General features: G+C 40.7%; 1 protein-coding gene across 1 annotated transcript in view; it reads left to right on the top strand.

Annotated features, from left to right (window-relative positions):
• LOC134602991 (multidrug resistance-associated protein 1-like) overlaps nt 1–13,682 on the top strand; it is a 62,532-nt gene that overhangs the window by 6,260 nt on the left and 42,590 nt on the right. Inside the window, exons 4-9 of the mRNA XM_063448530.1 lie at nt 2,764–2,891; nt 3,055–3,232; nt 6,926–7,180; nt 7,382–7,447; nt 8,013–8,150; nt 12,357–12,503. Coding sequence (XP_063304600.1) covers nt 2,764–2,891; nt 3,055–3,232; nt 6,926–7,180; nt 7,382–7,447; nt 8,013–8,150; nt 12,357–12,503 — 912 coding nt within the window. The remainder of the gene's footprint in view (nt 1–2,763; nt 2,892–3,054; nt 3,233–6,925; nt 7,181–7,381; nt 7,448–8,012; nt 8,151–12,356; nt 12,504–13,682) is intronic.

Raw genomic sequence — 13,682 nt, 5'->3', positions numbered from 1 at the left:
CACACGCTGTCACTCACAGACGCACACACTGTCACTCACAGACACACACATTGTCACTCACAGAGACACACACTGTCACTCACAGACACACACACAGACACACACGCTGTCACTCACAGACACACACTCTCACTCACAGACGCACACACTCTCACTCACAGACGCACACACTCTGTCACTCACAGACACACACGCTGTCACTCACAGACACACACGCTGTCACTCACAGACACACACGCAGACACACACGCTGTCACTCACAGACACACACACTGTCACTCACAAACACACACACTGTCACTCACAGACACACATCACATACATTCACAGCGTGCGGCTGTGCTGTGCTGAGATCAGACGCGGCGAGGGAGCTCTAATCTCACCGCTCTGCTCCCTCGCGCGATGTTGTCTGCTGATGCTGCGGGAGCCGGAATATGACGTCATATTCCGGCTCCCGCAGTATCAGTAGACAGCGCGTGAGAGAGCAGAGCGGTGAGATTAGAGCTCCCTCGCCGCGTCTGATCTCAGCACAGCACAGCCGCGCCAGGGGGCAAGATGGTGGCCGGCAGGAGGGAGAGCTTCCCTCCTGCCGGTCACTGAAATTTTGCGCCCCCAGAGCCCGTGCGCCCTAAGGCAGCCGCCTGTGCCGCCTTATGGACGCGCCGGCCTTGTGTCCACTCATTCAAAAAATCATTGAAAACTCACTTCTTCAAGAAAGCATATCAATTAAACTGTTGGCAGGTTTTTATCCCCCACCTCCCATGACTCCTCTACTGCAACTGTCAAAAATTACCTACTAAGCACTCAGTGAATACCTTTCTAACAACCTACTTCGTACCCCTACTTTTACCCTTTGTGTCACTATACCCCACTCCCTCTAGAATGTAAGCTCATTGAGCAGGGCCCTCCACCTCTCTGTTCCTGTGCGTCCAGTTGTCTAGTTACAATTACATGTCTGTTAGTCCACCCTTTGTACAGCGCTGCGGAATCTAATGGCGCTATGTAAATAATAAAATAATAATAATAATTAACTAAATGTATTGCTGTTTACGATCACCAAAGCATGTTCAAAATTTAAAATACCTATAAGTATCTTGGTGTATTAATAAACAGCAGATGTAAAAAAAAGTGTTTATGGAAAATTTATGAAAATTAAAAGTGCAAATGCTAAATTGAGATGTATAAACAAAGTTCCAGCCTTGCCTTTTCTTTATTTTTCCTTTTATATATTCAAATATAAATGTAATTTAATGTAGAGTGCACAATTATTTTAACGTTTATTATTTGTTCATTGCATTCGTGGGAGTGCCAGATTTGTTTTAAAGGTGTAACCTCAACCTTTTGCCCAGCATGTCCCATATCCTGATAATGTAGAGCGATATCTCAGTGCAAAATTAACTGAAAAAATTGTCTATAAAGCTCGATTTGTCATGTGACTAATATGCCCCGGTCTGTCTCTTTGGCCCATCATGATACATGACGTTTATTCCACAACGGTTGGAAAGTTACCTGTTGGTAACTGCCTCAGGTCTGTGATTTACGAGGCTCTGAAATATTTTAGCAAAATGTAAAAAAAAAATCTGAAATCTAAATATATGATATAGTAAATATATTATCCTCTAAATTGCACAAAGCCACCACTAAGTTTTCCAAAATTTACCTAAACTGGAGCTTGGTCGAAATTAAACTATATTTAAAAGAAGGAGAACTACCACAACAAGAGGACATAGTCTTAAATTAGAGGGGCAAAGGTTTAAAAATAATATCAGGAAGTATTACTTTACTGAGAGCGTAGTGGATGCATGATTTAGCCTTCCAGCTGAAGTGGTAGAGGTTAACACCTTGAGCGAGCCTAAGCATGCGTGGGATAGGCATAAGGCTATCCTAGACTTAAGACAAGGCCAGGTACTAATTAAAAGTATTTTGAAATATTGGGCAGACTGGTTCTTATCTGCCATCACATTCTATTTTTCTAATTAACCATGCTGGTCATAATCCTGAATCTCCCTTAGGTTTTGCAATTTAGAGGCACAGTGAAAGTCCAGTGAATAAAAAAATATATATAAAACTATCAAAGGCATTGAAGCTGCTGGTAGGCTTCCAAAATGGCTATCTAGATTATCTCCTAATGCGCATTCTAAGAAATCTGCATCTGAATGCACCATTAATTGCTAAAACAGCATGCATGTAGAGGTACACTATAGTCACCAGAACCACTACAGTTTAATGTAGTGGTTCAGGTGTCTATAGCCTGTCCCTGCAGGCTTTTCAATGTAAACACTGTGTTTTCATAGAAAAGGCAGTGTTTACATTTCTGCCTAGAAACACCTCTAGTGGCAGTCATTCAGGCGGCCACTAGAGGTACTTCCTGTCTCATTGCTGCACAATCTCAATGCTCCACGCTCTGCATGGAGACGCTGAACGTTCCCCTTAGAGATGCACCGATTCAATGCATCTCTATGAGGAAATGTTGATTTCCTATGGGAAAGCATTGGATTGGCTGAGATCATCAAGACTGATCTCAGCCACGGAGCTGGGTCCAACCGCAGCAAGACTGGCACAAAGTGGGAGAAAAGGTAAGTTTAAAACCTTTTAAAAGTGATCTGAGGGGGGCTGTTTAGCTGAATCGTTAGTTTAACAATATAGTGTTAGGAATACATGTTTGTATTGCTGACACTATAATGTCCCTTTAACTGTGTGAATGTAAATACAATGAAAGTTATTGGTGCCATTAAAACTGCGGTCTTCTTTATGTATCAACAGGGCTCTAACTATCGGAGAGCGTCTTTACTCCGGGCGTTATGGAATACGTTTAAATATTTGATTGTCCAGGCTGCTCTGATGAAAGTAGTAGCTGATATTTTGGCCTTTGCAAGTCCTCAAATTTTAAAGTAGGTAAACTCCTCTGCAGACATTTTAACAAGTTAATTTTTATTATTATTATTTAATCACATACAAAGAGAGCAGATAATTGTACACTGGATTATGTTTGTGGTTTCTTTTTGTAAAATTACAGGGCGTGTGTATAAAATTTACCTCTGCTTTTGTCTTCAGACAGATGATTTTTTTCTGCGAGAACCGGTCAGACAATGCGTGGAATGGATACATCTTTGCTGTTGCTCTTCTTGTGGTCACTATTTTGCAAACATTGGTTCTGCAGGTCTACCAGCGTTTTAATATGCTCACGGCTGTGAAAATTAAAACTTCGGTTGTTGGACTGATCTATAAAAAGGTAAGGTAAAGCCAGCAACAAAATCAGATGTTTAACAAATCATCATTGTGTGTGTTTTTTTTTTTTTTGCATGGTTCTAATATTTGGTTCCACTGAGGGCTTTTTTGGAGTTCGGAGTGATTTGTTCAGGGAGCCGAGGATCCACTTGGTAGAACTTTAATTGAATATGTAGGAAATTAGGATGTCAGGCTTGGGCAACACTTGATTCTTTACATTATTACATAGACAATTTTCCTATCATAAAATAAGGTTGAATACAATCAGAAAGCACTAAAAATCATTGAACACATAATACGAGTGTGTACGGAACTTAATTTTAATACAAAAGTCCAGTCTAAAGGCACCAGTCCAATAGCAGTATAAATTATGATTTGTCTTTACTTGGATTTCTAAATTGTAAAAATGCATTTTGTATTCAGAATTCTTTTCAATACATGTATGTCCTATACGGTCCTCTAAAGATATTCCCTAGATTGTATAATTTAATAGGTAACTTATTGTAAATGCTACAATGTGTGTGTAATCTGATAATGTACATTGTATACTGGCCTTTACGTGTAATATGATATTACAGTGATTGGTAAATGAACAAGCCCCATCACTAAGGAACTCATTGAACTGGTTCAGTGCGTTTACTGTGAAATGACACCAGCATGCACAGCGCAGGTTAAACTGGCCTTGTGTAATATGTAACAGATAAAGCTGATACAGCATTTTTTTCCCCCCACTTTATATAAGTCTTTATTTTTGTAATGCACGTAAAAGAGAACATATTCACAGTCTGGGCATAACGGCATAAGAAGAAACCAACATTGCAGCACAATGCAAGACAAGGAATCTGCACAATTTTAGGTATAAACAAGTTTAAATCAACATGTGAGTTTGTATGACATAGTCTCCAGGTATGGGAGATAAGTACTAGGCCGAGGAGCAGGCTTTAAGAGAAAGAGAATAAACAGATTAATAGACAGTGTTGTTGTGTCTCTACACAAAGCAAGAGTGAGAGGGTAGAATGGAGGACCCAGAGTTCTTCCCACTTTAGTCAAGGACCCTTATCACCCTACCCCTGCCAAGGGAATATTAAATAGACAGGCCTCTGATCCTCGCTGGGAACCTGCAAACTAAGCCAGGGTTTATAACTTGGGAGTGTGTAACAGACCCTGTGCTGGGTCGTAACGGCACCCTCCTGCTTGCAGCTCGTTTCTGGTGCGTCTTGCGCCGCCGCTATGTTGGGGCTCGTTTTGTTGCAGTAGCTGTGGATTTTTTACGCGAGTCAGGCAGTCGCTCGTGTGACGGTTCAGCAACTGGTTGTTTCTGGGCAGGGTGGTGCATCTTCTCCTCCAGCATATGCCAAGTCGCAAAGTCCTGCTTTTCCTCTGTGTCGCCGGGGATCTATATGGCGTCCGCCATCTTAGGTTGGTCACTATAGTGTGCAGCAGCCTTCGAAGGTATCGCCCTGCTCCGCCATTAGGTCAGGATAGGCACCTGTGGTTTGACCGGGATAACCCCCAACGGTCTGGGGGGGGGGGGTAACGGGGCTTTTGTGCAGCAGCGGGTGCCGACACGTGTCTCAAGCCCAGGGGATCGGCTGCCTCCCTGTTGGGTGTGTCTCAGGCCGCATGTTTCGAGTCAAGCAGTTAATGAGCTCCAGTCTCTCAGTGAAGCCCTGCATTAGGTCTCAGTAGGATCATGAATCGGGTAAGTCGCTTAAAATGTTCCATCTTACTCTCAATGAGGGTAAGACATGCATTTATTCCCAACATCGGAGAGGAGCTACAGCAGAGCATGTCTTTCCTCCATGATGGTCAGGCCCCGTCCCCCCAATACAGCATTTTTATAGTCACTGCTCATTAATGCCTTACCAAGGATCATTCTGTAATCAGCAAAGCAGCTGTCCATGTCCCTTTGGATGAACTAGGCGTGGCAATCCTGCAATATTCACTTTAGAGGTGATCAGGGTTTGTCCTCAACTAAACAGAAATCGGATAATTCTACAGGCTTAAAATAGAATGAAATACCAAACAAATAGTTGTGAGATGGGAAGTGGAATATAGAAGTCAAATCACACTAAGTGAGGAGGATACAAAAAAAAAACATAGCCTCGATTGTAATAAACTGGCCAGCACAACACGTTTCCACCAGTGAGCTGGTCTTTCTGAGGTCCATGCACCTGAGGAAGATCAACTCACTGGTCAAAATGCATTGTGCTGACCTGTTTATTACTAGAATGTTACTATTATTCTTTTTAACGTTGTTTGATGTAACTAAATTATTTTCAATTTTATTATTTTGGTTACTCATTCTAATGATAGTGGAATCTTCCTGTGGACCTGAAATTGAGCCAAGCAAGTTTACAAGATTCTAAGCTAGATGTGATATTCTACCTGCATAGTTCATCCTCATAATAGGCCTCATAATAGGCTCTAAAGATTGTGAGTTCTTCCCATAACACTGCAAATTGCTGCTTGATATGATATATTACACTAAATGTCTTTTTATTCTTATGGTTATACAGGTATTACATACATAAATTTGTAACAGGAGCCAACTATAACCATTGTGCGCGCCATCACCTTTTTAATATTTTTTATTATATTTATTACAAGTATAAAGGAGTAACAGTACACTTAGGTGTTTATTGCTGCACTGGGTTGTATTTTATGAGAGCCAATTTTTACCCTTAATATAGTACGGTATAGACATTTATTGAATAAACCCAGATTTATAAGAGCAGAACACAAATCAAAGACTATATTTTTTTCGCTTTTTGCCTCTCTCATTTTCCTCCCTCCTTTTTCACACATTAAAAAACCTTTTTTTTTTAAAGATGTAGACAGCCCATCCCAGTACTCTCTTTCCATTATATGAAATATAACAGAGGTGACCCAGACTGGAATATATTTGTTCTTCTAGGGTTCAGATAAGATCTTCTTCTCCCTTTGACCTTAGTTGTTACATTAAAGGACCACTATAAGCTTAATGAAGTGGTCTGGGTGCCAGGTCCATCTAGGATTAACCCTGCCTGCTGTAAACATAGCAGTTTCAGAGAAACTGCTATGTTTATTTTAGGGTTAATCCAGCCTCTAGTGGCTGTCTCACTGACAGCCGCTAGAGGCGCTTCCGCGCTTCTCACTGTGATCTTCACAGTGAGAAGACGCCAGCGTCCATAGGAAAGCCGATGACATCAGAAGAGGGAGGAGAGTCCCCAGCGCCGAGGGAGCCCGGCGCTGGAGAAAGGTGAGTGTTTAACCCTCTTCAGCCCGGCGAGAGTGGGACCCTGAGGGTGGGGGCACCCTCAGGGCACTATAGTGCCAGGAAAACGAGTTTGTTTTCCTGGCACTATAGTGGTCCTTTAATGAGTCTATGAATCCTGCTACATTTAGGTAGCTTGTGGAACATGTACTGCTATATTTCTACTTTACTCTATATATTTATTTTACAATAAATTATACATTTGCTCAAAGGCACACTAAGGCATTTGAGGCAAATTTATGTTGAGACATTGTATTTTCTGTTGAATTCTTTTTTAAATTGCAGTGTCCAGTTTACAATTCATTTAAGAAATAACTTAATAACTTCCACCTCTGGAAGCACTCATATATGCATGTTTGTTCCTAATGATTCTAATGGTCATTTTATTTACCTCCGTAATGCACATGTGAAAATATAATTAACTATTTTTTTTTATTTTAGTCTTTGAATTTGGCAAATTCTTCACGGAGGAAATTAACAGCTGGGGAGTTGGTGAACTTGATGTCGTCTGATGCTCAGCAGCTCATGGACCTAATGGTCAACTTGAATCTCCTGTGGTCAGCACCGTTCCAAATTCTTATGGCTATCGTTTTCCTGTGGCAGGAGCTTGGTGTTGCAATATTAGCTGGTGTAGCCGTACTGATTCTTATTATACCTCTGAATGCATATATTGCTGCTAAAGTAAAGCAGCTAAAGGTAGACTCAAAAGATATTGTTTTCTTCTACGTTATATTTGCATAAATAATGTTTATATTGCTATTCTCCATTCACATGTTAAACATGTCGGTTTGGCTCTGTTACTGTTATGAGATCAATGATACATCTTAAATGTTTCTGTCGTATAGGTCACGAATGGTACAAAATAAAAACCTTTCCCTTCTGTTTTATGTTATCCAGAAAAGTCATCTAAAGAGTAAAGACCAGCGAATCAAATTATTAAATGAAATCTTGCATGGAATAAAGGTATGTTTTTTTATAATATTGCATGAAGCTGTAGTTGTTCTGGTGACTATAGTGTCCCTTTAACATATTCCAAGTATGCCTCTTTGATTTTAATATTGTTTTTTTTTTGGGCCCAAATCACTCCTCCCTACGGTGTACCTTATCTTTTGCTGTATATGTGTGTATAACCAAGCTTTACAGCAATGAAACTCACAGCAATATATCTTTAAACTCCAATAAATGTGTTTAGAAATTAGTCTTTGTTAAAAATATATTTTGGTCCTGTTCTATATTACATTTTCCTAATTACACGGCTTCTAATGGGTTGGGAAATCTCTCATACTACACCCCACCTGTATTCCCTAAAATGAATGGGGTCCCACTTTTTTAGAAAGTCATTTTAAAACAATGATGGGTATATGGCATGCATTTTAATATAAATCAAATCAGTAATGTACTGTGTAAGTGACTTATCCAGTCTAATAGTCATTTTCGACATGGTTAGTGAAAAAGTAGAGCATATTACTAAAAGTGAAAATGTTGAAATTATCATTGATATTTCTTGCTAAATAGTCATATTTTGCAGATTTTAAAGCTATATGCATGGGAACCCTCTTATCAAAAGAAGGTTGTTGACATCCGGGAAAACGAGATGGATGTATTGAAATCCACCGGCTACTTGACTACATTCTCCATGTTGACATTAACATGCATTCCTTTTCTGGTAATCACTGTTCTATTTAATACAGTACAAATACTATTGTTTTATAATAGTGTTTTCTGTAATGTCCACACCAATTACTTACTGTCTATGTCAGGGGTAGGCAACCTACGGCACTAGTGCCATGCACGGCACTCGAGGTGTCTTTGCACGGCACTCAAGGCTGCTAGAGTCAAACAGGCTCTGGCCTATCAGGAGTCCCAGTACAACTTCAGATATCTGCTAATCCGAAAAGGTGGTGAAGGACAATCCTCAATTTATGCATTGCAGCACGTAGAGGAAGTGATCTCAGATCACTTCCTCCCAGCACTTGTGAATAGGAAGCCACACTGTAGTAGAGCAGCTCGCAGTTGCTGTTGCAGCTCCTGTCCTTCACATGTACCTGGCCGGACTAGTCCCCACTGGAACCTAGGGAAGCCACCCACACTGCTACATATACACAGAAATGCAGAATAACCCTCCCCTCATACAAATAATATGGACAGCCCACACACAAACCTACACACAATCCGCACAAACGAAACACCACTAACAATTCACATACATGCACACAACCCCACATGCAATACCCCAAACAGCCCCCACACACTATTAAACACACACTTTGACATATCCATCCACACACACACAATTCCACAAGCAGCACCCATACACAGCTTACATTCATATGTATCATACACAATACCATAAACTACTCATGACTCTTTAACGCGGGGCAAACTGGGCAGCTGCACCGTGAGCCCTGCTGGCCTCAACTATTTCTAACCCTCTGGCTGGTAATCTGCACACTAAGGAGCCCCACACGCTGGGCTTCTGTCAGCAGGGACCCGGCACACGCTGAGGTGCTTTAACAGCACGAGCAGGCCCCTTGCTTTTCGGCAGCAGGCTGGGAGGAAGTGACGGCCACGCATCACTTCCTCCCACAAAGAGAGGAGCACGCAGGAAAGAAGAGTAGGCAGATTGGAGGGAGGCTGGCCAAGAGCTCTAGACCCCAACTCCCAACGCCTTCAGCCACCAGCAGGAAAGGTAGGAAACTGGAGGGTGAGTTTTAAAGTGTATGTCTGTGTTAGTATGTCTTTCAGTATGTTTGTGTGTGTGTCATATCTGTGTGTGTCAGTATGTTTGTGTGTCAGCATCTCTGTGTGTCAGTATGTGTCAGTATGTCTTTGTGTGTGTCAGTATGTTTGTATGTCAGCATGTCTATTTGTGTGTCAGTATATCTGTGTCAGCATATCTGTGTGTGTGTGTCAGTATGTTTGTATGACAGCATGTCTGTGTGTATGTCAGTATGTCTCTGTGTGTGTCAGTATATCTGTGTGTGTGTGTGTGTGCTTGCAATCATGCCAACACCACATACAAACATATTCCACAAAAACACACAAAAACTGCTTAGTGCTAAATACAAACCTGCAAACATGAGTAAATGGTAGAGCCCCAGCTGTCAATGCATTTCTGGAGTTGCACAACAGATGGGGATCTACCTTTTAATCACCCGTGCAACAGGGAGACCGCCAAGAATTCTTGCACCTCTCTACTTTAGGTCCGCCACTGTGTTGAGGTGGAGGACGTGATTGCATGCCTGGGAAGGGGGGACAAGGTCCAGGGGGCCCTAAGCAAATGCTTTGCCCAGGGTCCAGTCATTAATAAAGACAGCCCTGCACAGGGCTCGAGTCCTGCAGGAACGCGTGGGAACGGCGTTCCTGCACTTTTTCTAGTGCAGGAACGCCGTTCCCGTTTATGGTCCTGCAGGCGCTCAGGGGGCGGCAAAAAATGCCGCCCCAAAATGCCCCCTGTCATGGGGGGCCCAAGAGGTGGCCTAATGGCCACCTGAAGGATCCCCCCGGCCGGCTCTTGTCTCGCTGTCAGATGCGGCGAGGGAGCTGTGTCCTCTCTGCTCCCTCTCGCCGCGCCGTTTGCTGATTTTATGGTGGTGGGGTGAGGGTGGAACTCGAGTGAGTTCCCACACTTTATTCCCCAGGACTTGACCCCTGGCCCTGCATATATACGCACAAATACAACGATACAAAGCAATTACAGTACAAATAACACAAGCAGAATACGGCAGCACATACACCTCGATTTATAAAAAAATAGGACCGGCACGCTACGGGACATCACAATCCTATATCGGCACAGTGCTGCTAAAAGGTTGCCTACCCCTGGTCTATGTATATATTTGCCATTTGGAAAGATATTTTGTAATCTAAACTTGGTGTTGTATGCTCTAAATGATTAGTTTATATAATTTAACAACAATATAGTAAAATTCATGTTATGTTGAGAGCTGGACGGGGGAGGTGCTGAGTGTTTCTGTGTGTCTAGCATTATGTACCTGTATATGTGCCTGAAAGAGTGTGTGTCTCTGAATGTGCATTTCTGACCGAGTGTGTATGTGTTTCTGGCATTTTGTAACTGTATGTGCATGAGCATCCTTGTGTGTGTCTGTGACTATATGTTTGTGGGATAGTTGCTTGTGTTGTGTGTAAGGGGGGTTGCTTGTGTTTTGATGTTGCTTTGTGTTTTTGTTTGTGGTGCTGCAGTGTTCCATATGTGGGAGTTGACTGTGTATAAAGATGACTAATGTGATAGAGTTGAGGGGTGCATGTTAAAGGGTTAGAGTGGTAGGTTGGTGAGTGTAACAAGGTTGGGGGTAATTGTGATGGAGGGTGATTCTTACAAGATTAAGGGGTGAGTGTGACAGGCAGTGCTGCAAAGTAAGGCATGGTGAGTCTGACAGGGTTGTGTGAATTTTGTATGGCTGTGCAGGGAAATCTTTTGATCTCCCTGCCAGCTCGCATGGGGAGGAACAATTAGAGCTGGAGCTCCTGGGCTCTGCCTGGGGGACACCTTGGTTAACTAATGGGTAATCCGGCCTTGGATTCATGTCAATAGAGGAGGATTGGGCTGGAGCGAGAACGTGTCCTTGAAACTGTTATAGGAGAATTCTAAAGAAGCCACGTACAGAGAGTCCGGACACAGGTCAGTTCAGGAAGCAAAGGTCTTTATTCTCACCGATCGGGTCTCAACTGAACTCATGTTCAAAATGTCTGAGCACTGAGCACATGGAGTACAGGCTTTTTATAGCTATTCAGCCCCCATCTGTACCCTTAAACCAATCAACAAACACTATTTACAGCATTACCTTATATAGATAGGTAGTATGGCACTAGGGAATGAAATGTGGTTTTTCAAATCCAGCACATGCTCAGTACATTGATGACAGTATCTTGGCTACACGTAACTAACTAACTAATTAACAGATACCTGTACTTGTATATGCCACATGGAGATTTTGAGCCTACTAAGTTTTGGACCTAGCTGAAATCTCATCACAGAACTGGAACGGGCGTGAGGTTTACCTCAGAGAGACTAACTAGCAGAGCAAGGGTTATTCTAACTAAAACCAGTGCTCATGAAAACACTGGATTTTGGTTGGAGTAGTACTTAAAATATTTGTCATGCCAAAGAATTGGCAGAAACATAACAATTCCCTTGTCAAATTGCCACTTTTCACTGCTTATCGATTATCACCATAATGATACATTAGCTGGGAAAAGTACCTAAAGCAGTGTAAATAAACTTTTTTTTGTTTTACCCAAATGTACCTTTTAAATGGCTATTTCCACGTGGCATGCTATAGTTTGCTGTTTAAATATGTCAGAATATTTGATTTTTGACAATTATGCTTTTCTAAAATTGTGCAATCAAACATTTAGTTATATATAATGAAACACACTAACCCTTTATGTGATACGTGCATACCTTTTATATGCACATATTGGTTTATATGAAAATCCTTGATCTTACAGTTTATCTATTATTTCATCAACTACAGTTTATCAGAAGATGTCTACCCGAACACATTCCAGAAATTAAAAGTGAATTTAAAATTTCAGTATAAAATAGCCAAACTAGAAAAACTAATTTTCCAGTTTTCAGTTTGAAAATGTAAAATTCCAAACAATGTACGATTTAGTGAAAACCCTTGATGTTGTCTACTCCTTTGTTTGTCAGTTTTTGTGTTTGATTCCAGCTGTGCCTGGAAAAAAAAAATCCACAAAAATATAACAAAACTAGTATATTTTTTCCACTACAATAAAACCACAAAAAAGAAACAAAATTGAGAATTGAACAATCCAGAAATAGATGTTTTTAATATACAGCTTGCTAAAGCTAATCCTTTCTCTCCCCCAAACCTCTGTTTTGTAGGTATCCATAGCAACCTTTGGTGTGTACTTTTTATTGGATGATGCAAATGTTCTGACGGCCTCCAAAGTTTTTACCACTATTTCGCTGTTTAATATTTTGCGCCTCCCGCTCTTTGACTTGCCCACTGTAATCTCCTTGGTAATGCAGGTAAATATATAAAAAAAATTATGCCATTTGAGAAACTTTTTCTTACTTTTTGATAAAATAGATGTTTTGTTAATTTATAAATGTATAAAGATTATCACACAGTAAGAGAAAAGGACAATGAAATTACAGCAATGAAATAATTTTTAAAGATATAGAAATGATTGATTTAAAATCCCAAATCGTCCTTTTTAAAAACGGTCATGACAGATGATGCGGCAGGACCATCACAAGTACGGAAATGGACTGAGTGCATTCCCAGCAAAGGAGAATGTACAGTTGGAATTATTCTAAATAACTGTGTTAATAATACCTCATCGATCAAACAAGATATCAGATAATCAGAATAGTTATTTTTTCAGCAAAATATGGAATGGCTTCAATATGGGTCAGTAGGAGTAACGTGAATGCATGGAAGGTTGAATTTGAGTTAAAAGGACACCACGAGATGGAAATAAACACTTGTTCTTTTAAATACAGTATACTTTACTCCTAGGGTCACTGGGAATGGTAAAGAAATGAGAATTTCTACAGCATGTATTTACAGAAGATACATTTACACATTCCTAAAGTTTTATCAGCAGAATGTATTTGTTTAGCTTTAATTACTTTGCTCAATCTGAACAATTTACAGCATGTATATATATAAAGCAAGGCAAGTTGTGTTACCTTGTATTTTAATATTCCTGCTTGTGGTTCAGGTGTTTGAAATTGAATTTTTAGTCTTTTATCAGCTCTTCTCACTGTGTTACTATATTGTATGCCACCAAATGTCTTGACTCCATCTGGACAAATTTTTACTGGTGTTTTTTAGCACATTATATTTAAAGCATTTTTAACACACTTTTATAATCCTTTCAACTTTAAAAAGCCGAAACACATTTTCAATCTGGTCACAAGAACATAACTCCTTTAGTATCAAATGCATTTTTGAATATTATCAAACTCTAGTCACGGAATAATCCATACCAACACGGGATGTTCTGTAACCTGATGACAGTTGTGCTGCTGATAAAGGAACACTATGGACACCATGACAACTCACCTGAAGTGGTTATGGTGCTTGGGTCCCCTGGCACTGGTCACACTTTAATTTTTGAAGGGTTTAACATTCAATGAGGGTCACCAGAGCCGTTGCTGATCCTGGGTATGGCTAAATCACAATTATACTCCACTTTAGCC

Source organism: Pelobates fuscus, chromosome 1, assembly GCF_036172605.1.
Source record: "Pelobates fuscus isolate aPelFus1 chromosome 1, aPelFus1.pri, whole genome shotgun sequence".
NCBI lineage: Eukaryota > Metazoa > Chordata > Amphibia > Anura > Pelobatidae > Pelobates > Pelobates fuscus.
The sequence above is the reverse complement of the archived record's forward strand: the minus strand, read 5'-3'. Positions and strand labels throughout refer to the sequence as shown.